At 42.1% G+C, this 24800-nt stretch overlaps 1 protein-coding gene across 10 annotated transcripts in view; it reads left to right on the plus strand.

Annotated features, from left to right (window-relative positions):
• The window catches only part of Slc8a1 (solute carrier family 8 member A1), a 354337-nt gene that overhangs the window by 67850 nt on the left and 261687 nt on the right, over positions 1-24800 (plus strand). For 5 of the 10 annotated variants that reach the window (XM_051163318.1, XM_051163001.1, XM_051163127.1 and 2 more), the window contains exons 1-2: positions 211-232; positions 18779-20611. In XM_051163318.1, coding sequence (XP_051019275.1) covers positions 18813-20611 — 1799 coding nt within the window. In that variant the 5' untranslated portion in view covers positions 211-232; positions 18779-18812. Of the gene's footprint in view, positions 1-210; positions 233-18778; positions 20612-24800 lie in introns of those variants that run through there. The other 5 variants (XM_051162630.1, XM_051162869.1, XM_051162794.1 and 2 more) reach the window with 1 other exon arrangement.

Genomic DNA, 24800 nt, shown 5'->3' on the forward strand with positions numbered 1-24800 from the left:
TTTTCTGAGAGTGAAATTGCTCGGGCAGTTGGTGGTCCTGGGCGTGAGGGTCCCCTCCTGCCAGTGTAGATTGCCAGAGGAAGAAAAGGCTGCTGGGGGTTGCGGGGAGAGATGCTGCACCCTGGGCAGTGTTGGGCTGCGAGGATTCAGGGCGCGAAGAGCTAAGTCCACCCGGAAAGCAAGCAGCGCTGCTGGGAAGCCAGATACCTCCACCCACTGGGCTCCTCTCAAGGTTGGTTACCCTTCTTCCTGGTAATCCCTGGGGTCTTCCCCAAGGCTCCACTTGTGAGCCACCTCTTCTGGCGGGCGCAGGGTGCTACCAGGCAAGGACTGCAGAGGGGACGGAGGTGTGGCTGGGTAGCAGAGAAAGGAGGGAGAAATGCTTTGGGGAGTGGGCTGCAGGATCCCCGCGCCAGGGCACTGTGCCTTGGTGTGTGTGTGTTGGGGATTCTGCACACACAGGCGTCTTTACCCAGAGACTCAAAGGGAACTTAACAGCTGCGTTATTTGCCACTGAGGCTGTGCTGGCTCTTGGAGAAATGGCCTGTGTTCTGAGATTCAAGGATCTCCTTCTTGGCTCCTCCTTCTCAAGGAAGAGGGAGGTCTTTTAGCAGGACAGTCAGCCAGAGAAACCAAATCCGTCCTGGAGATGCTTAAAAAATATATATATACAACATATGTGCGTACTTGCATCCTTGATGCCCCCCCCCCCCCACACACACACACTGGCCCTCCCCTGTAGATCCCTAGATTCTGTCTCTGTCTGATGAATGACTTGCTAGCAGTTCTTACTACCCTCCCAGGATAGGCTCGGGTGCTTCAATTAGGAGCAGCAGTGAGCCAATTTAACAAAGCATTTTGAGAAGACAGCAATGTGCATGTTGTCTGTGACCAGGGGAAGAAAGTCATGTTTTTATGCTAGGTATGGCTTTAACCCCCTTTAGCCTGGCTCTCTGGATGGCGCTCTCTGCTTGCTAGTCAGCCACTAGTGGTTGTGAATGTAACAACACAAACTTTGTCCTGCTGGAGGTGTAAAGACTAAAATGAGAGGGGGGGGGGAAGGATATCAGTGGGAGGTGTAGTGGAAGAAGCCTTTAAAAAAATGACAGATGCACTAAAGACAGTTCAGGCATTCTGATCATGGAGCCAGGAGCTGAGGAGGTGGAGATTTCTGATCAGATCTGCTTCAAAAGATGGCTTGAGTACCTCACAGAGGAGCAGCTGAAATCTACAAACCCTGGACCTGCTTTGTGAAGATTTCTCAAGGGGGCTTGGGCAGGGCCGGGGAGAGAGGTAGCTGGGAGAGAGGCAAACTAGAGGGAATTCTGAAAGTATGCCCCACTAAAACACACACACACACACACACACACACACACACACACACACACACACACACACACACACACACTATCACACCATCACACTATCACTATATAGGCACACACACACACACACACACACACACACACACACGCTCTATAGGCACCTCCTTTCTCAGAGCTCTTCTGCAGGAAAAAAAGAAACTGAGGAACTGGGGGAGGGGCATAAATCTAGAGTCTTCATTCATTTTCGATAAGAACACAAAGCCGGAAGAAGGATGACTGCTCGGCGGCTGCTTTTAGGTTCCTCTTTCCATTCCTGTGTTACTGGGATTTTGCTCTCTCTGTTTGCTAAACTTGCTTAATTTGAGGTCTCAGCCTGCTGTGAAGGTAGGAGGAAGGAAGGACATCTTTAGGGTTCTGTGAGGGAGCTGGTGGGGGAGGGTCCACTGCTCCCAGTAAGATGGGCTTTCTTAATTTATTTTCATTTCACAAATTCGGCCTGCTTTAAGAGTTCCATCTGGATTTCTGGGCTCTTTAAGATCTCCCCTGGAAAGAGATCTCTGATCCTTCCCCCTGTTGAAAGGGCTGTTGCGTTTTATTAAAGACGAATCATTAGTTCTTAGAAAAAGTGTGAGAGGAAAATGAAAAAAGCTGAACAGAGATAATAAAGCATTATTCGCTGCTGAACTGGCCAGACACAGCAAAGGTTGTAAGTGTCCAGGGTGATCAGTCTTAACTACTCTGTCTTGAAAACTGCTTAATGGGGCTGGGAAGAAAGTAGTGGGCTAAAGCATAGAAGGGTGTATTTCACGCCCGCCCCCATCTATCTGTAGACCTTACTGTTTGTTACTGGGAAGTAGTTTCCACAGTATCAGTTTGGATTTAGATTAAGAGGAAAGTGGAACTCTATTGACCATGAAGGTGAAGGAAAGAGTGTGGGTGCTGTAACTCCAACTAAACACAGGAAAGAAAAATGAGGACAGATATGTAAGAACTACACTAGTTGCTCTTTCAAGCTCACGGTGTTTTGAAACAACAAAATACATTGAAAGAGTTTTTGTTAGCGAACTATATTTAATATGTTTTTTTTTATCGACAAAAATACTTTTATTTATCTTGCGAAGTAAACGCATGACTCCTTCCCTCTTAGTGTTTAATCTGTTTCTTTGACAAAATAAATGACAAGAAGAACTCCGTAACTTCTGTAAGTTGCATTGCTCCTTTATAAAGAGAATGGATAGGAAAAAAAAAAAAAAAAAAAAAAAAGAAGACATAAGTGATGCAAAGAAAGTGTTGTGCTCATTTTTGTGGGTGTCACAGTTTTTGCACTCACGTGTGTCATATTCACGTTGTTATTCAGTGTGTCCAGCCTTCTGGGTGCTCGATATAGAGGGAGCACATATAGAGGCAGGTATAGGAATCAATAAGATCCAAACTGAAATGTAAGTTAAATACATAGCAAAAAGAACAAAAATTAGAGAAGAGGATATTACATCTGGTTGCATGTATCATATGTATGTTTCTTTCAAATAAAAAATTCAACGGTTTTGTTAATAATTTAGTGGAACAGGTGCTACATTCTATCACTTAGGGATAAAGTCTTTTGCTTAGCCATCGCTCAGCAGCAGCCATACTTCATGATTGGATCTCCATTCATGGTTAGACACCCCTTTCCCCGGGAAGATCATTTATCCATTAACCTCCCATCTGACCAAATTCTTGTGCTCCCTCTTGTGGTGAGTATTCTCCCGGACTTTCTCCTCTAGACTCAGGGATGCTGTCTGTCTTCTCAATGCTCCTTCAGCTGTCTGCCCTCCAGCTGGAATTCCCAGAGGCCTCCCAAGGCTAAGCAGACCAGTGACTTATAGCACTGGCTGTTCCCACTTTCCCCTCTGAACAAAGTGGTCTTTTGCTCCTGGGAGATGTCTCTGAGAGTTAGTGGAAGTAGATGTCAGGTGTCTTCCGACCCATTGGGATGGACTAGACTCGGGAAATGTGAGCTTTCAGCTTTTGCCTGTGGGATTTTGATTTAAACTCAGGACTAGTCCAGTGGGGCCTCATTAGATACAGTAGAATTATTTTCCATTCCCTCTCTTTCCCTCCCTCCCTCCCTCCGTCCCTCCCCACCTTTCTGTGTGTCCCTCTCTTTTTCCTTCCCTCTCTTTCTCCCTCCTCTGGCCATCCCTCTCTTGCCACTTCCCTACTTTTCCTCTCTTTTCCCCCAGCCTCTAGCCTCTCATGTGTACGTGTGCATCATGCTGGAACTGTAGTATGCAAGGAGTAGGCTCTCAGTATTACTTATGTGCAGCTCAGGCAGCTGACTTGGAGACCTCTAGGATCACTGCGTACTGCTATGTTTTCACCAAGGGAATTCATAATACAAATATAGAGGGTCTTGATTCAATAGTCCTGCTCTCTTCCCTGTCAACTCTGTTTTGAAACTGACCTCCTTGCACTCACATTTGCAACCATCCTTTGGTCTTTTGGTCCTCGGTCCTTCTAGTCCAGAGAGTAACAAGGTAGGTGAAGGTTCAAATAACACACATCTTTACTTTACTTCCTGCCCAGTTTTCAAAAAAAAAAAAAAGAAGGGAAAATCCTGATTGACAAGTGAAGCAAGGAAAATGATTCTGTGGTTGGGGGCCAGTAGGTCATTTATAATAAGTTGTGGAGTTTGGTAAAACAGTCACAGGGTGAAAGCCTTTGTCCATTGGCCAATGTAGGATCTGAAATCACTATTATGAAAGACATTCATTTGAGTGAAGGAATTCTGACAGATCCCTAACAAAATACGGAGCTATTGACCAGCAAAGGGCTGCTGCATATGAATCCTCACAGGCCATTAGCATGTGTCAATTTGTGAAGCAAGAATGCTTCCTGCAACCAGCTGGCAGAAAGTCCTGAGGACTGGGATACTGCAAGACAAAGAGGAAGTGAAAGAGTTAAAACTGCACTTCTGCCCAGTGAATGCCCTCTGAAGATCTTCCGATGGGGAAGTACAAGGAGGAGCCTAGTGACTGGGAGCACAGCTTTTGCACAAGGGGTCAGTAACTGGAAAGTTACCAGAGGCAGACAGACATGGATTCCTACACTCAGGTTTTACTCTTGAGCAACCTTTGAATCTTCTCTTGAAAAGGTAGCCTTTTTTTTCAGTCTTCTGAGAAATGGGCAGAGTATTTCTCAGAGTAAATTGACAGTTTTCAAATCCTGGAGTTGCTGTATTGTAACATTTCACAGCATTCACACTGATAACCTAGACAAAAACAGCCTGATGCCCATTCAGGTAAATGGTCCCCTGAACATTCAAGAGATCTTGGGAAATTAATGTAAATATCAGGGGCCATCTTAAAAGGACAGAGCAATCACTCTGCAGATTTCATGCCATTGTAGGCCAGGTCACAAATAATACCTTTGTTGTTGTTGAATCTATTGTGAGATCAAGTCAAACAGCAAGGCAATGACTGATTCAGCAAATTACATGAATCCAACCATGTCATCTGTTGAGTACTTGGTGTATGTATGGCCCTGCACTAGGCTTTTTAGAAGATACACATTAGAACAAACGTCATTTCATGTTCGTTGAACACTAATCATGTCAGAGTCTAGACAAGTATATATATATATATATATAATATATATATTATATATATATCTGATGTGATGCTTATAAGTGTCCAAATATGGTGCAGGTAAATGACTTGATCATGGGTAAATAAGAGACTGTACAAAAGCCATGCTCCAGGTTTCATGGTTCTTGTCATGATCTAGAACACCCATAGATGAAATAACGTGGCTGTGTAGGATCTGAACTGCAAAAGAATGAAGTGCTGGGTGAGATGAAAGGGAAAGATAAGCTGGGCCCATGACTTCCTCCAGGAGGGGAGAGGAAAGGAGAGGGGAGCAGAAGAGAGGATGGGAGGGGAGGAGGAAAAGAGAGAGGATGAAAGGAGAGATGAGGGGAGAGGAAAGGAGAGGGGAGCAGAAGAGAGGATGGGAGGGGAGGAGGAAAAGAGAGAGGATGAAAGGAGAGATGAGGGGAGAGGAAAGGAGAGGGATTTCTGATCATCATAAAGAGGTAAAGGGGTCTAGAAAACCAATACGCCTAGTAGTTTTGAATCATGTGAAGCATGTCCTAGACATTTTACGACAAGGACAACCTTAGAGCAATGCTACGAGCATCTCCATGGCTACTGGTCTGCCCTGCTCCCTGCAGGACTGTGGACACCTACTGTTGAGTCAGGAGAATTAGTAGCTTTTGGCACTGCCCAAATGCATTTCACATCTGAAAGTAACATTCACTACGGACTCACGGCATAGCCTTGAAAGACAGAGGCCCAACCGTCAGGGATAAGAAAGGGTAGGCCACTCATCAGCTCACTTCTCCCTTTATCTTTTGTTCTGTTTTAAAGGCTCACTATGGAGCCCAAGTGGGCTTTGAAGTCTTCTGCCTCTGCCTATAGGTCTCTGGTATTATAGGCGTGATGCTATACTGGGTATTCCTTGGTACCACTCTAGGCAGTTTTGTTTATTTATCATCGATGGCTCTGAGGCATTCTCCCTGCATTCCTCCAGGTCCTCTCAGAGCCTCACTGATGCACAGAACACATGGCCGCCCTCGGCTTGTGCTCATTCCTCGGTGTAGAACATCTACGCCTAGTGACAGGTTTAGGTCTTTGGTCTGCTAATTCTCCTCCCCAAGTGACACTGGCTTTGTAGGCCTTCACTATAAATGTCATCAAAGAGTTCATAAATTCTCTATATCAGGAGTATCTTGTCCTGTTCAAAATACCTTTCCTATAGTGGACATCATGACCACCCCAGAGCTGAAGTTTGTGTGTGCCAGACAAATTTAAAGGTTCTTTCCCCAGGAATGTTTTCTGCCTTTTTTCCCAGAACATGTAGTTCCTTCAAGAGATTTTTTTTTTTTTAAATCAGTGCTTTCATTTCAGACCATGCTTGTCAGTAGAAAACACATTAGATGGCATACAGTTTTCTGTTTGTTTGTTTGTTTGTTTGTTTACAAATAACAAAATGAAGAAAGAGTACCTAACAACAAATGGCTGTCAGGCTGCAAAGAGAGTGATACCCAGAAGTCCTTCCATCAAGGTCAAGACTCCTTTTCTTCCTCTCTGGCTATGTAGAAGACCTTCCCATAGGGGGCTCTTTTTCCAGCCTCAGGGATGCCTAGATATCTAACATGGATTCCCCATGGAGTAAAGAAAACTAAGACATTGATTTTTGTTTAGGGATATTGACCTTTCAACTCTAGGCCCTTTGTATTCCTAGCCTACAGGTTTGTGAGGCCATCATGTATTTTCATTCATACATATATTTATTTGAATTCAACATATCTCTCAGCTCATTTTTCTTGTCTATTTGAGGAGGGATGATAATGATTAAAAATAGTAATAACTGGGGCTGGAGAGATGGCTCAGTGGTTAAGAGCACTGCCTTCTCTTCCTAAGGACCTGGGTTCAATTCCCAGCACCCACATGGCAGCTCACAACTGTCTGTAACTCCAAGATCTGACACTTTCACACCAATGCACATATATTAAAACTAAATAAAATATTAAAAAAAATAATAACAATAATAATAAGCCTGTGCCTTTTGTGGGGGGAATAATATGTTAAATCTGCAGTTTCTGTAACACAAGCATTCTATAATGATTTATCTATAACCTAAGGGATAAATAATGAGAGTCCTTGTCCCTACGGTGCCTTTATATGAATACGTTAAAAGATGTAGACTGTAGCCTTGGGAAGGTGGAACATAAGTATGCATACAATGCCATAGACCTCAAACTTTTCATATATATATATATGATAAAATTATTTTGGTTTTGTGGACCATGGAGTCTGTCACATTCATCCAATTCTATTCTTGCAACAAGAAAGCTAACACAGACAGTACACACATAATGAGAGAGCTATTTTTCTTAAAAAGTTATTTATGAACACTGACTCTGAATATCTCATGAGTTACCTTTGAAATGTGAAATATTCCTTTATTCCAGCTTTCAATCATCTGACAATGGGAAAACATTTTAATTTCATGGGCTTTACAAGACTGGGTGGCAGGCTGGGTTGGGCCCATTGGCCACGCATGGATTCTCAATTCCTGACACACAGAGTAGAGCATGGGAGGCAGGCTGCAAATGCAACATTAGTGAGCAGTTGGTATAGAGTCAAGAGAGGTGTCCTAGAAATTCACCGACCTTGTTTTAGAATCTAGTCTGTCACTTTTGTGACACGTGGCTTTGAAAAAGTGTTGCAGTTATCAGCCTGAGGTTTCTGACTGAGAAATGGAGAACAAAGGTATGTGACTTGAAGGGCTTTCCCAGGAGAAACAACAACAACAACAACAACAATAATAATAACTACTACAACAACAACAATAACAATAAGTAGTAGTAGTAGTAGTAAAGAAAATTTACAGAGAGAAATTTGGCTTTAAGGATGAATCAGGGAGGTTAGGTATAAAGTTTTGAGAAGGGAAAATATGATTCATATTCAGTGTTTTCATTTAGTAGCTCAGCTGACTATCGGAAACAGCCGACCAGAGAAGTGGACAGGTGCTGTGTTATGAGTGGCACTGAATGCCAAAATGTGGGATTAGAGTATTCTAACTCTAGACTGCTAGCAGAATCCCTTGTGTCTACAGCTGAGTGGGAGGGAGTAAACGGAAGGGGCTTGTCCAAACGTCATCAGTAGGGCTGACTTTGGTCTTCATTTCTTGTAGTCTCTAGATCAGTGAGCCCTTCATCCACCCCTCTCCCCAGAATGGTGTGACAGAAAGCAATTACAGGCAGCTGGATAGCTCTGACTTCCAAGAAGGAAGATCTCATAGCAACCAAAGAAGCTCTTTCCAGTGTTTTCCAAATATGATCTCATACCCACCCACCATATGAAGATAGGTCTGTGAATAATCCCATTAGCCAGAAGGGGAAAGCCACGGGGTCAGCTGAAGCCTTGCACTGAAGCAACTTATTCACCAGACTCCCTGTAGTTTTCTAAATGTCTAAACAGCTCAAATGTTACTTCCTCACGAGCCTTTCACTAAAACCCTAGAGATCAAGCCCCAGGGCTCTACTTTTATATGATTGTTTCTCTCAAAGAGAATTTGCCACAGCTAATGATTACAGTTTTTGGATAATAATTTAGAGTAACATCTGTTGCTGGCTTTTACGGAGGGCAGATGTTCCATAAGGACTGAGATTGTATTTGTCCCATTTGTAGTTTTAGCACCTGTGAATTACACTTTACGGGCATTCAGCACCTGGTAAATGGATGGATGGGTGGATGGATGAGTGGATGGATGGATGAGTGGATGGATGGATGGATGGATGGGTGGATGGATGGATGGATGGATGGGTGGATGGATGGATGGATGGATAGGTGGGTGGGTGGGTAGATGGATGGATGGGTGGATGGATGGGTGGATGGATAGATGGATGGATGGGTGGGTGGGTGGGTGGGTGGGTAGATGGATGGATGGGTGGATGGATGGGTGGATGGATGAGTGGATGGATGGATGGATGGATGGATGGATGGGTGGATGGATGGATGGATGGATGGATGGATGGGTGGGTGGGTGGGTAGATGGATGGATGGGTGGATGGATGGGTGGATGGATGGATGGATGGATGGGTGGGTGGGTGGGTGGGTAGATGGATGGATGGGTGGATGGATGGGTGGATGGATGAGTGGATGGATGAGTGGATTGATGGGTGGATGGATGGATGGATGGATGGGTGGGTGGGTGGGTAGATGAATTGATTGATGGATGGATGGGTGGATAGATGCTTACATGATGGGCTACTCATTAATAGCGATGAAATGATTTTTATTTAACTTAAGCAAAGGCTTGCAAAGCAAAGGAATTATATGTATGAGTCAAATGACTAGATTTTTTTTTCTCCTTTTTCCTCCACACTCATTTTGCCCCTAGCTTTTCCAGTATCTCCTCTCAGGATTAACTCTGTAATAGATGCTCACCTGTCAGAAAAAGGGGATAATCAAGTAGTTTCAACATTATTCCTAACAGTAAAATTATAACCCTTCAGCTGATGTCTACACAGCTTTTCCAAGATAAATATGTGCAGCTGCTTTGAAGGGCACACAGTGCATGGCCTATATAATAGGGAACATGCATGTTTCATAAACTGCTTAGGGATTTGTGTAAATTTTTGTGTTTTCCCACAGGCCATCAGCACTCCATTTATTTTGTTGAATAATAAGAGTTGACAAGCTCCTCTTTAAACCGACTTCCCTTTTGACATTTTACTGCTTCTAGAAGAATATGTGTGTGGTTTTAGAGCCAAGCCATTGAGTGTTCTGTCAGGAACTTTCCACAACTGAGCATAGAATATTGACAAAAGAGCCACATAATGGAAACATTTATATACTCGATTATTATGTATCACATATGATATGCTTTATATTCTTTTTAAAAATATTCTTTTTGCTTCCCACTTCTGCTATCCTCAGGAGCATCTGATTTATCTTCAGATGAAGATTGATACCAAACAAGAAAAAGACTTATTTTTAATGTTAAAGTCCATCTCCTAAAAAAGATTTTTTTTTTTTAACTCAAAGACGAAGCAAGGGATAGGCTCATTAAATTCACCAGACTATACTCATTTAACTAACATTTTCTTTGTAAATAAATTAATTGGCAAAAAAGAAAGTAATTTGAGATGTTCTGGTATGATTTATCTTGAAATTGAATTATATAGCCAAAACTTCCTGTTCCAAGAGGCACACTAGAAAGTAAAAAGAGCAACTGCACAGGTCAGATTAACTCTGGAGTTTAAGACTGGGGCATACAGTCAGTGCCTATGAAAAGCCTATAATTTAAGGAGTGTAGATTTTTCCACTACTCAAATCTGATCTAGGGTTCATGGTCCTGCATACCTATTTTATGGTGTTTGCCATCTGCAAACTTCCATAATGGTCAGGCATTGCTCTAGACAGTGTCTAGTAATCACAGCCCTTTTCTGATTAAAGAGGCAGAGCTGGGGTGCAGCACGATCATGAATTAGGTACTTTGTAGGTGCCTTCGTCTCCCCCTTGAGGATCATCTATGACCTCTTCATCCTCTAGCCTTCTACCCAGTCAGGAAGGGCCTTCCCATTTGAATCCAACAGGGTTCCCATCTCGTCTGTAAGAGGCAACGCCATGTGATAAACTTTTTTTCACACTAGTGTCCTAATGATTTACAAAGCACACGACTGCCCTGCAATCCTCTGGCACTAACTTAGTTCCACTTCCTTAATTAAGTGTTCTCCTGAGTGTGTGATTCCTGCAGATGCACCTGCCTCGGAGTCCTCGCTGTACCCTGCTCAGATTTTTCTTTTCTTCCCATCTGGCTTTTATTCCACGTCTTTTCAAGGAAGGGTGCCAAGATCACACTGCCTTAAAACTGCCTGTGTCTGCAGGAACATTACAAGTCTATCCGTTGTGTACCTGTATTTTATTGCATCCAGATGACTTGGGGGAGAAATGATGATGATGAGACCAAGATTCCTGCCATTATTCCCACCATATGATCTTTTCAGATTACCCCACCTTCCATGCACTAGAGAGATTTGCCTTTGGATTCCATCCTTTATGGAATGTTCTTGCCTTCGCAGCACCATGAGTGTGGAGGCCTGATGTTGGCACAGGGTATCTTTCTCAGTTGCTCTAAGGCAGGGTCTCTCACTAGAACCCAGAGCTCACCAGTAGGCCAGACAAGCTATCCAGCTTCTTCTGGGGATTCCTTCATTTATGTCCACAGTACTGGACTCACAGCAGGCTGTCACACTTTTAAGGGCTAATAGTTGGTCCTGGGGATGCAGACTCTGATCTTCATGCTTGCCTGACAAGAACTTTATTCAGTGGTCCATCTCACTCCACATTTCCAGTCTAAGATGGAGAATATTTTTGGTGGAAAACAATTTTTTTTTAAATAACTTACATATAGAAGCACACACATGGCTTCATTCTTTTCCAGCACATAAAACCAACTATCAAAGGAAGGCTGCTATTTCTCCTCAAGGTTGATGGTAAACAGATTTCCATCCAAGTAGTTACTGTTGTCAGCCAGAAGGCCCTTGGAAGAACCAGAGGGTACAAGGGAGTCAAGGCACCTGACTCCATGAGGTAACCCTTAAAATACCCGGATCCAGGCCCAGAGATGCAATGGTCTAGGTTTCTGGAATCGTGGATGTAGTACACACGAGTCTGGGAACTTCCAGGTACTTCACCTGAGTGCTCAATAATGTTATTGAGATGCCAAGAGAGCCCCTCTTTTTCTGCAATCCTTTAGTAATGGAAGAAGTCCTTCTAGAAAGGAGGTCCATGCCTCAACCCCAGTAACACCCTAAGGAGTGCTAGTTGCATTCAGAGGTATTTTCTCATCTTTGCCACATAGTGCTGAAGAGTTTGGCACATGCGAGTGATTAAGAAAAGCTTAGTCAGTGAAGCCATGAACGAATATGTTGTTCTTGCAGGGGTTTTGTTTATGTGTTTGTTTATTTTGTTTTGTTTGCTTTTATTCTTTACCGGTTTAATTTTTTCAAAATTAGTTTTGATGTAAGGCAGTGAATTTGTAAGCTGTACTGAGATCCTTGAAAAAGTTCTGGTTTATTAAAAATATAGTTTTGCCTTGTTCCTACCTGCTTCTTGTTCCCCTGAGAGGTCCCCCCCCCCTTTTTTTTTTTTTTTTCTGTTAATTTTGCTACCTTCCTCCCTGCTAGAATTTCTTCCCACCCTTTGGTTTTCTCCTAAGCAAACTGAAAACTGCTGAGTGTGTCACATGATGTTGGAATAATTTTGGACATCAGACTTCAGCTCATGACCCTCCATGAGAAGACAGGAATAAAAACCTGAAAAGCATGGAGATAAATCAGTCTGCACACATGTAACCATATGGGAAAGAAGGCTGCCTGTTTATTAACACCAACTATCTAAATCCTGAGCCCTTTGTCTTCATGCAACAGTATTTAACCCTTTGTAGAAATAAACAAATAAACTCACTGTCATATAATGCCAAGTACCCATACTTTTTTAAATCCTTTTTCATAGCATTTAAGGTTGAATGACCTTTCTCAACAAAGTATTATAAACTACGTATTATACTTTTCTAATTTGTAAAATAAGAATGATAATACAAATCTCCTTGCACCACTGACAGATGGCTCAGGGAGATGAAGAAAAAGAAACTGGCGCATGCACGCGCACACACACACACACACACACACACACACACACACACACAGAGAGAGAGAGAGAGAGAGAGAGAGAGAGAGAGAGGGAGAGAGAGAGAGGGAAAGAACATGCTTATCCATTATTTCATCCTTTGTTGCCATCACTGCTTTAAGTGCAGTCATGACATGTGCTATATGGACAAGAAGTGGTGACACTGAAGTCATTTCTTACTGACCCCTTATGGAGCCCCATATTATCAAAGTGTCTTTTCTCTGAATCCCTCTCTGTCTTCTATTGCAAGCCTTTCTTTGTCTTCCAGTTTCCTCTTCCTTCCCACATGTTCCCATTAGCATGCAAAGTTAATGTACTTAAATTTAATTTTTCACCCAGTTTCTAGGACCTCTAGCATGGCGGGGATTGGAAGAGATTGGGTTATACTGAAAAGAGAGGGGATAGATGCTTCCTTAAGTATGCTCACAGTATCCAGCGCTCTCAACCATGCATCCAGTCCGCAAAACAGAGCTGCCATAGGAAAACCCGAGACCACCCTAGAACCACAGGACGTGGAAGAACACCCTCTCTCCATGCTAGAGACCAGCTTTTTCAGCTTTGCCATGTGACTGGAAAACTGATTTTCTGTCTTCTGGCTGACATTACCATTGGCTTTTCATCCTGGTGCCCACCCTTGCTTATTGAGGGCACATCCATTTCACGTAGTGAATATGTTTAAGTGAATATGTTTAAGTGCAGGAGCCCAAGCTCAATTCCCACTTTCTGATACAGCACCAGGGATTTGATGACTCAGCATATGACCCTATGAGACTTATTCATCCAGCAAGGGTGTGCTGTGCATCTTTTATGCACCAATCCTGACTCCAGGAACCAGGAATATATCACTGAAAATAAAATAAAATAAAATAAAATAAAACAAAATAAAACAAAATAAATACACACAAGAAACAAAAACTCAGGGTGCTCTAAGGTTTGAGTCGATTGAAGTAAGATGACAATAAATTGAATCATTGAATACATTTTTCATCATGTAACAGTAATAAAGGGCTATGCACAAAACAGAGAGAAGGGCCAGTGTGTGGGACACATGGCTTCTCCATAATTCCTTCATTTGCTTTAATCCTGTATCTTAAATCTTTCTTCCTTTTTCGGGATTGCATTGCCCAACCCTTACCCCACTGGCTTCCCTTGCTAGGCAACTTGAGTGGGTGTTTTCTGACATGAAACAGGGTCCTGACTCCACTTTTATTAGTTCAAAGAGAAGCTCATGGGCCCCTCCTCGGGCCTCCACAAGCCTAGCTCTTGAAAGATCCTTTGCTCTATTTGATCGGTGGTAGGGGAGGGTAAATTACCACAATGTTAGTGAAGAGTGACTGTGGAAAGTGAGTCCTCTCAGAAGTCTGGCTGTGGTCTGCAGGCCTAAGGCTGAAAGCCAAGGTTCTAGGTGGAATGGTCAGACGCAAAGAACCGTCATCCTTTGCTGTCTGCTCTTTGTTTAGAGGAGCTTGGAAATCCTTGCATGGGCAGTAGATAAAGGTTTACATATGCTTAACTGTTGCCTTAGAAATAGATTAGCTGCTTAGCTTTGACGATTTCAGTCTGCAAGAATGACACCAGCTGCCAATCAACAGTGAGCTGGGCTGGTGGGAATCAAGCCCATTGCTTTTCTCTGAGTCACGTACTATTTGACAGTCACAACTGACTATAGCCTCCAAAGGGAATAAGCATTCTTCCCAGATGTCTTTGCGGTGGAGGCTCTTTCTCTTTAAATCAGCAGTTTGAGGAGCACATACCTTGCCCGTGTGTTTCTGTTCCTTACAGCTGTAACCTTCCCTTTTATATATGCGACTGGTTGGCTTTTTGCCATCGCCTGTCGCTGTCATTCAGCTCCGTAACATGTATGGATGTCATACCGCTGTTTTGTTTGATCTTAAAATAGGCAGCACATAGAAGGTCATCCAGGCACCTTTGACATGATGGTAGTTGTAATTTGGATGGAGGAATGGATGTGATCCTTGGCTATAGTTAATCTGAATCCCTCATAATTAACCCACACTTGTCCTAGTATTTGGAATACTGAACAAGAATATAAGAGAGCCTGGAAGGAAGCAAGATGTATATTTGCTTGTGTGAGGCCCTAGATTACATCCCTACTCTACTTTTATGAAGGTATATGTAAAGAAGATGAACTAACACTAGTTAAACGATGAAGAAAAAGACCCCGAGGAAGGGAGGCAGTAAGAGCAAGAAGCAAACTGCCTTGTATCTAACATCTATTCATATCCTGATATTTGGATTGGCTATTAATTTAATGGAGACTGAAACCGAAGTCCAGAGAGTTCTTTCCAGCTGCGTCATTGCCAACAAGTTACATCAGTCTTTTGTAGACACTGATTTCACAAATTATTGTGCTGTCCCCTTTTGAAAATCACTGCGATGTTTTTGGGTCACCCCCCCCCCCTCGCCTGTCCCCCTCTTCTCGCTGACACTGATCATGGTGATGGATTTGTACAGATCCACCTGCCTTTGTACGTCTGGCAGCCTTCTGGCTAAGAACAGTGTCGGCTATGGGCTAAGGCAGCGGTGGAGGGCAGAGCCTTTGTTGGCAGACCTGAGATTGCCCTGACAGTGTACACAGGAAGTGGTTGCCAGGCAATTGCTAAAGGCTAAGGCGTGTGGGGCAGCTGTCTCTAGGAACATGCCAGCTCTTGTGCTGTCATTGATGCTAGCCTGCTTCAATGTCTAATCCTAATAGAAAAATCCTGGCTGTTGGGAACCTTCCAGGAGACTGATGCTAACGCAGTTCTCCTTACTCTAAGAGGCTCTCTGAAGGGCTAGTTCAAGCAGAAACACACCGCCTGTTACTTCACCTTTTACCAAAGGAGCAGCTAATGATACTACTCCAGGAAACAAACCAAGGTTTAATATGCATTCACGGAATCACTCTGTGTGTGAGTTTCACCAAGCACTAACCTGTCTACTTCTCAGTTACACTACTACAAACAAAGAGTTACGTCTCCGGTATAGAGTTTACTTGTCTAACCATCTTTTAGTCCATTTCAACATAGAGGTATTGTCAGGGTACCAAAAAGTTCCACAGGGATGCTAGTTTGCCTGGGTTGTCATGGAGACCTCAATACAAGAACAGTATAGCACAGAAGTGTGTCTTGTAAATATTATAAATAATTGATGCACAGGAAGAACTTAGCATGATTTCTACAGCAATGTTTGTATGTGGAATGTCTTAGTCTCAGGAAGTTGACTGTGAGTTGTTATTGTGCCTTTTAAAAAAATTGAGGCTTGTTAGAAAAAAAAAAAAACGATTAGTCTGGGGCACAAAAAGCAGTCTATAACAGCTCAGAGATAAGCCAGTGTTGTCTGTCTCAGCATATAGGAAGAAATACATGCTGAAGGTCAGAGATCACACCTTAAGAGGTCTTCAGAAGACTTCAGGTGTTTAGGCTTGACTACAGGGAGGCGGGCACAAAAACCAATAAGGAGTTTTAAGGTAGCTGAAAATATCTTCTTTGCTTTCTATAAGTTCAAACTGACTGAAGCATGGAAAGCGGAGCGCTGCATTTGACAGTAATTTGGAGAGCATAGTTAAGTCTGGTGTCTTAGAGGCAGGCACAGTCTTCTTTCTTCTGTTTCATCTTTCCTATATTTTTAGGTTCTCAAGACATTTTGCATTGAACGTCGTCCGAAGGGATTGCCACAGAGGCTTTCTCCTTTCTAGACGTTAGCTGTCTGATCTTTAATTTGTATACCTGCCAGACATCAAGCTCCTTTAATGCAGATCTTACTATAGTCTCCCTGTTTCTGTATCTGATCCCACAGTCAACTTTTTACCGATCCAGATGAGAGATGCTTCTAGAAAGACCATGTGATAGCACATTCTGATCAGCTGCCTTTTCCAGGGGATCTATTTCCATTCTTGCCAAGGCCAATACCTCCATACTGCAGAGTCCTAGCCTTCTCAGTCACTGCCTTCACCACACTGCTGTCTCTGTGGTTTTCAATAAACCTTACCAAGTAGTGTTATTATTAGGACCTTTCCCATATGTAGTTGGCTGGAATCTACCTCTTATAGGTATCTACAAGGCTTTATCTCTTCCTTTCCTTTGGACTTTACTCAAATATCACCTCATCTTTTGAGGACCAATATAAATTCAGACATACCTTTTGTGCACATACATAGATACACAAACAGTCTCTGTTTTTAACTAATCGTCTCTGCTCCACAATGTTTATAGTTATTTATTTGTTGCCTCCATATTATAACAGAAGTTAATGAAGACAGACATGTGTGTTTTAGTCACTAGTGAGTATTGAGGACGGGAGAGAAGAAGAGCTGAATGCAAAATTCATAGTAAACACATAAATATTTGTGGCCTAAGTAGACCCACAAGTTGGAATCCGAATGTTCTCTCATCTTGTTAGCTGGTTGAATGTCCCTTCATTGTAGGCAAATATTTCACAATCCACACAAAATCTGCAATGACTAAATAGGTGGACAGACTTGACTAGGAATGTCTCATACTTTGAATATATGTCTTTCTATTATATATTGCTTAAAGTATGTATGTATGTATGTATGTTTTTCTGTATGTATAGAAAGAAAGAAAGTAATCTCTCATCAATTGTGAGCTACAAGGGACTCCTGGCTATGGTAGAATCCAAGAGGTGTCCTGCTATGTGCTGGGCAAGAGATTCTCTTGGCTTGGATTTGATGTGATTTTTCTGCCGTCCACCACAGACATGGGTCAGAAAATATCAGCAAAAGTGAGGTGGCTTCCAGCCAGATTGGAACAACGAGAATATATGACTTTGTTTTAACTTTCCATAGGTGACAGAGTTCTGACTGTGACCCCCTTCCCCCCCCCCCATGCTTTATGGGTGCCATAAATGATTCTTCCTTGATGCATCCCAGATGAGTGTCGTTATAGCCGTTCCTTTGCACTTACTCCAAATCCCAGGCCTTGAAGGCAGAGGTAATATGAAGTTTCAGCTGAGTTCCGCTTGAGCTAGTGGGTGAACTTAGGACCTAGGTGACCCAGTCCACATCTTCACGTTTATCATTCTTTGTGCTGCTCAGTGACTCTATCGCCATGTCCTTAACTGCCAACAGTTCTTCATCACATGTATATTTTGTGGTGACAGCTATTATGCTACATGAGGTAATTTAGATGGAATCATCAATCTTGCATATTTTTTTTTGGTCACTTGAGCCCACTATAGAACTAATGTATATTTTGGAACGATCATGGAAAGCATGACAATCCACACAGAGAAGGAACACGGTACAGCTGACTTCACAGCCTTCCAGGCTCTTCCATACGGCTTAGCCGAGGCCTGGTTACCTCTGTGCCTGTCGCACACTGCCAGCAGCTTCCAAAGCAGCCTGTATATCCAGGTCTGAAGAGATACTCATGGAAAACCACAGGACAAGCTGATAGCCTATCAGGAGACACAGCTTGCTAAAGTGGGAAGATGAGGACTGTGCACTGATTAAAAACATGCTTTTAAAAACTGTACCTAAAATGGGGGAATACTGCATTTTCAGTGAAATATTTTCCCTCACAAGAACATAGACCTTTGAGCTTTATTGCCAGTGAACTGGGAGATTTCTGCTTCCAAGGAAGCTTGGAGGAGGATGTGTTTGCACAAAACACAATAACGGTGTACTCCAGGATTTCAGATAATCAACATGACTTGCATTGGGAGGATTTTAGTCAGAGTCTGAGTTTCAAGATGGGAATCTTAATAAGGTGATTTTTGTCAATGAAATAGTTTCCAAAGTTAACATACTAACTCAAATGTGAAAGAAAATCCACTTTGAGCAACAAGGAAGAAATTACTTAATGCTCCAAGGGTTGTGCTTTCTGTTATTGTTGGCAGTTAGCATGCTTCAGCACGTGCTCCATAGAGCTACAGTATAACGAGACTTGTCATTTCCAAGGAGCCAATTGTCTGTCTTGCTCAATGAATGGGACCACATGTGGGAAATCCACAAACAGTGAGAGTGAATTGTAAATTTTACAAAAGATTGTTCAGTCATTGGTGGATTCTTAGAATAATGATTCTCCAGAGATTTTGTGACTGTCCAACATACAGATAGATAGTTTTTGGTAAAAAAAATAATACACATAAGTTATTAGTGATGTTTTGGCTCTAATGCTGTGATTTCTCCTTTCCCCCTTTATTTTTATTTTATTTTATTTTATTTTATTTTATTTATTTATTTTTTTGCAGTAGGTTGGGACTGCTGGAAGTTTCACTGTACAACATGCTGCGGTTAAGTCTCCCACCCGGGCTTTCAATGGGATTTCATCTGGTAGCTCTGGTGGCTCTCCTGTTTTCCCATGTTCACCATATAACTGCGGAGACAGAGACAGAAACAGGAGGAAATGCAAGCACTGAATGTACTGGCTCATATTACTGTAAGAAAGGGGTAATTTTGCCCATTTGGGAACCCCAAGACCCATCTTTTGGGGATAAAATTGCTAGAGCAACTGTGTATTTTGTGGCCATGGTCTACATGTTTCTTGGAGTTTCTATCATTGCCGACCGGTTCATGTCCTCCATAGAAGTCATCACGTCTCAAGAAAAAGAAATAACCATTAAAAAGCCCAATGGAGAGACCACCAAGACTACGGTGAGGATCTGGAATGAGACTGTGTCAAACCTGACCTTGATGGCTCTGGGATCCTCTGCTCCTGAGATTCTCCTGTCAGTCATTGAAGTGTGTGGCCACAACTTCACTGCAGGGGACCTTGGTCCCAGCACCATTGTGGGAAGTGCTGCCTTCAACATGTTCATTATCATTGCACTTTGTGTCTATGTGGTCCCCGATGGAGAGACAAGGAAGATTAAGCATTTGCGTGTGTTCTTTGTGACAGCAGCCTGGAGCATCTTTGCCTATACCTGGCTTTATATAATTTTGTCTGTCATCTCTCCTGGTGTTGTGGAGGTCTGGGAAGGGTTGCTTACTTTCTTTTTCTTTCCCATCTGTGTTGTGTTCGCTTGGGTAGCAGACCGGCGGCTTCTCTTTTACAAGTATGTCTACAAGCGGTATAGGGCTGGCAAGCAGAGGGGGATGATTATTGAACATGAAGGAGACAGGCCAGCTTCCAAAACTGAAATTGAAATGGATGGGAAAGTGGTCAACTCTCATGTTGACAATTTCTTAGATGGCGCTTTGGTTTTAGAAGTTGATGAGAGGGACCAAGATGATGAAGAAGCGAGGCGTGAGATGGCAAGGATTCTGAAGGAACTTAAGCAGAAACATCCAGAAAAAGAAATTGAGCAATTAATAGAATTAGCCAACTATCAAGTCCTAAGTCAGCAGCAAAAGAGCCGAGCATTTTACCGTATTCAAGCTACTCGCCTGATGACTGGAGCTGGCAACATTTTGAAGAGGCATGCAGCTGATCAAGCAAGGAAGGCTGTCAGCCTGCATGAGGTCAACATTGACGTGGCTGAAAACGACCCCGTCAGTAAGGTCTTCTTTGAACAAGGGACATACCAGTGTCTAGAGAACTGTGGTACTGTGGCTCTCACCATTATCCGCAGAGGGGGTGACTTGACCAACACTGTGTTTGTTGACTTCAGAACAGAAGACGGCACAGCCAATGCTGGGTCTGATTACGAATTCACAGAAGGGACTGTGATCTTCAAACCGGGCGAGGCCCAGAAGGAAATCAGAGTCGGTATCATTGATGACGACATCTTTGAGGAAGACGAAAACTTCCTCGTGCATCTCAGCAATGTCAGAGTCTCTTCGGAAGCTTCGGAAGATGGCATACTGGAAGCCAATCACATTTCTGCACTTGCTTGTCTCGGGTCACCCTGCACTGCCACCGTAACCATTTTTGACGATGACCACGCGGGCATCTTTACGTTTGAGGAACCGGTGACTCACGTGAGCGAGAGCATTGGCATCATGGAAGTGAAGGTCTTGAGAACATCTGGAGCGCGAGGAAATGTTATCGTTCCCTATAAAACCATCGAAGGGACGGCCCGAGGTGGAGGGGAGGACTTTGAGGACACGTGTGGAGAGCTCGAATTCCAGAATGATGAAATTGTGTAAGTTACTTTGTGTGTGTGTGTGTGTGTGTGTGTGTGTGTGTGTGTGTGTGTGTGTGCGCGCGCGCGTGCATCTTTATGCACGTGAGCATCTACTTTTTTTTAAACAAATGGGATTCAAGGAGCCATAGTTATTAAGAAATATTACTTTCAAAATAGCAGGGCTCTCATGGGTGTTTCTTTTCAATATGCACAATACACGAAATCTTACTATCAGTTTTTTAAATTTTACCCTTTTACATACTTTGTAAAAGCATGTAAAGCATGACAAAACAAATTTGTGAACAATTTAGTAGGTTACATAAGATGGGTTGAAAAGTTTTATTCTTTTCTGAATCACATAGATATACATGTGTGTATATGTAAATACTGAAAACAGATGTTTAGTGCATCACAAAAATTACTAACTTCTTTTCTGTGTACAAATTTGGAAAAGCCTAAAATTGAAACACCTCTGGGAGTGCCCTGGGTACCGGGATTGTCTGAATGCTTCTATGACTCTTATTTGATATTGTGTATTATGAGACTCTATGACAATGCATCTACTTCTAGGCTAATGTTGAATTATGATACAGGATATGGACAATCCTGCTTCATCAATTGGATTCCAACATGACTTTATTTTGCTCTAAGACTGGTTTTATTTTACATGATTATGCAAACATTTTGCCCTATTGATATACAATAGAGACAGAAATAAGATTCTTAGCAAGAATGCTGGTAGATGAGGAAGTGGGACAGAGACAAAGATGTGGGGAAAAAAAGCGACTCTTTCCTTCCCCTTCCTAATGCTTTATCCTGTGTTGATGCCTTGCCATAACATCAAGTAGCCAATTATAATGACTATTCTATCAAGAGCCGCTGTTGAGAGAGCATGGTCTCCTGCCTAGCCTAGTGGACAGTTTTGTATTCCACCCTCGAGAGTAAGCTTTGAAAAAGACAGGATCAAAAGGGGAGAAAAGGAGGTTGGAATGAAGGAAAGGAAAAAGAGAGGACATGGTAGTATATTTTGTGCATACTGAAAAGCAATGTTGATTGGAGCATTGATAATTTAGGAAATTATGGGAAAATATGTTCAATAAGATGAATTCTAAACCTGGTTAAAGTTTGTGCTAGCAGCAGATAATGTGTTCAAATGGCAATATATGCTCACCAAGAATGGCATTCCTGTTACAGAGTATGAAAAAAAGAAACAAAATATGGGGGGATCGGTAGAGGGAGCCAGGTTTTCTTGAAGGGCTCTCTGGGGTCCTTAGGTTTCTTTAATGTTTTACCATAGAAATGAGTGGTCATTGAAGTCAATTGCATGTTGATATTAAAGAAAGGGGCGGTTATGCTCACCACCTTCGTGGAGTTGGGTAATGTTTGCATTAGGAACTGTTTCATGCTGTTAATATCCTACCTATTCAGATGTATTTTATTGGTAAATGTATTCGATGGAAATAGAATATAGTGGCAAATTAACATCTTACACATTCAAGAAAAAAATGTCCTCCTGGGACTTGCGTTGATTATCACTCATCTTGGTCAAGTTAGCACACATCTATTTTATTTCTCCACTTGTTCATTTTCCCACTATATTTTCTAATAACTTCAGTAATAGACAGTACCCATAATCCATATAAAATTTTAATGATCTCCAAAAGTAACCATTAACTACGCCAAGGCTGGTGAGCGTTTTGTTCATTTGTTTGACATGGGATGCTTTCTTTTAAGGCTTATTTCGCTGACTCTATTCTCAAAGGTTTTTATCAAGCCATAGATAAGCAATCTTCTATTTGGTGGCATAAGCAGAAGAAGGTCTCAAAAGTTCAAACTGACAGTGATTTGATGGAATAACATCTTGCCAAGCTTCATTTAAAAACCTTCATTCAATGCAATTAAATTGATTTTATTCTTGCTAAGGTAGGACTGTTGCCAAGCTCCATTTTTACAAGTCGATGTTTCCTTTGAAAATTTGTAAGAATCGGTGGACCTGGTGAGCCTTCATAAGCATTAATATCATTTTCTCTCTCTCTCTCTCTCTCTCTCTCTCTCTCTCTCTCTCTCTCTCTCTCTCTCTCTCTCTCTCTCTGTGTGTGTGTGTGTGTGTGTGTATGTGTATGTGTGTGTGTGTGTGTGTGTGTGTGTGTGTGTGTGTGTGTGTGTGTGTGTGCATATGTGTTGAGGCCAACCATGAGTGTTGTTCTTCAGATGTACTCGATCTAGTTTGCTGAGACAGTCTCACACATCTGTGGCTCACTGGTGAGGGTAGCCTTAGACCCACTGGCTGGACAGCTGGCCTCTGCCAAAGACCAACCTGTTTTCAATTCCCCATGCTCTGATCACAACTGCTACTCACCAGGCTGGGTTTTTACAGTGTGCCGGGAATCAAATTCAGATCCTCAAGCTCGTGTGGGTCTCTCTGCAGGCCCTGGATTTTCTAGGTCAACCACAAGTGGAGAAAATTCCTACTGAACTATAATCTCTATAATGAAATGAGAAATGTTAGAAAAGGAAAAGCATTTTTAAAAAATTTTTTATTAATTTATTCATATTACATCTCAATTGTTATCCCATCCCTTGTATCCTCCCATTCCTCCCTCCCTCCCATTTCCCCTTTATTTTTAAGTAGAATGATATTACAGCCCTACATTTTTTGTCCTTCCCAGCATTTTAATCTTAAAAAGGTTTCAGCTTGACTTTGTAGAACTTTATGGATACCAGGATTTGCAGGGGCTGAGTAGGCCTCTTGTTCCTATGCATTTCTTTGTGTGACTGAGACTTAGCCTTGAGATGAGCACCAAGAACTTGAATACAATATTTCTAGAAAAATCATTATTAAACATATTTAGCTGTGCTGGATTCTCAGCAGTTTAGAAGTACTGGTATTTTCTTGTCTTCTGTTTTTGTAATGAATCTCTTTTCCTTAGATGATGTTCTCCAAAGCTAGGTCCACCACATGTAGGATCCAGAGGAAAGAGACTTTTGGATCATGAAGGTGCATATGTGCACTCAGGCTAGGTTGTTGTTAAGGGAGAGATTTAGCTTACTCCATTACGTTACTAGTTTTGAGAGACGACTTTCTTTTAAACCGACAGTATACAGCCGGAGCTGTGGACACAAGAGCGTTTCATTGAGTACTTTGAAACATGTTTTTTGCTTGTTTAATGCTTGCACAAAGCCTGAATTTATTATTCTTTTCAGGGCACTATAAAGAGATTCATAGCAAAGCTTAAACCTAAAGCTTATCTAATTTCAAGGGTCCATTAACCACGGTTGAAATAGGGTCTAATCTGACCAGCGACAGGGACAGAGGCAGTATAGTTTTATTGATTGTTTGATTTCTAGAAGTAAAAAGATCTTAGTCACCATCTGCTTCTTTTGAACACTACTATTCTGAATTAAGCTTTTAAATGTAGACACAAAGTGTAATAATAACACTGATGTTTTAATTACATGGAACCATATCTACATAAATGTAGAGTAGGTCTGAGAGTGTAATTCAGGCTAATATCATGTTGTTACCCCAACATTTACTAGCTTTTATTAAGGATACATCAGCATTTTTTAGGTGCATGTGTTCAGTGTGTGGACGAGCGCATAGGGTGCGTGTGCATGTGTGAGCATACGCTTGTGATGGCAAGATGTTAATGTTGTTCTTGCTCCGTCTCTCTTCAGTCTCTCTTTTGAGACAGACTCTCTCTCCGAACATGAATCTCTCACCACCTGATCAGTCTGGCTGCAAAGTGAGCTCCAAGGAGCTTCCTGTATAGCTTCCTAGTTCTGGAATTATTGGTGTGTGTTGTCATGTCACGTCCTTTCTTTTGACGTGCCGGCTAAGGATCCGGCCCTAAGGCTTCATGCTTATTTATCAAGCATTTTGCCAATTGAGCCCTGTCCTGAACTCTGAGGACCAACATTTCTATTTGTAGTAAGGATACCAAGAACTCCTAATCTTTTGTCTTGCTTTTTAGTATTAAAGACACCGCTTAAATGTGTAACAATGTCTATAACCGTTCATTCATATTTTTATATAAATGATGAGTTATTTCATATTGACCTTTTCTAAGATCAGATGTATATTTGGGTACAGTACTGATAAGTAACAATTGTTACTTAAAATATCCAATAAAATGTATTACCAAGAAAGCTTTTAAAGCTACACTGCCAGGATCCATGTTAAGGGCAGTAATTAGAAGAACATGCT

The sequence above is a fragment of the Acomys russatus genome, chromosome 1, assembly GCF_903995435.1.
Source record: "Acomys russatus chromosome 1, mAcoRus1.1, whole genome shotgun sequence".
Classification (NCBI taxonomy): domain Eukaryota; kingdom Metazoa; phylum Chordata; class Mammalia; order Rodentia; family Muridae; genus Acomys; species Acomys russatus.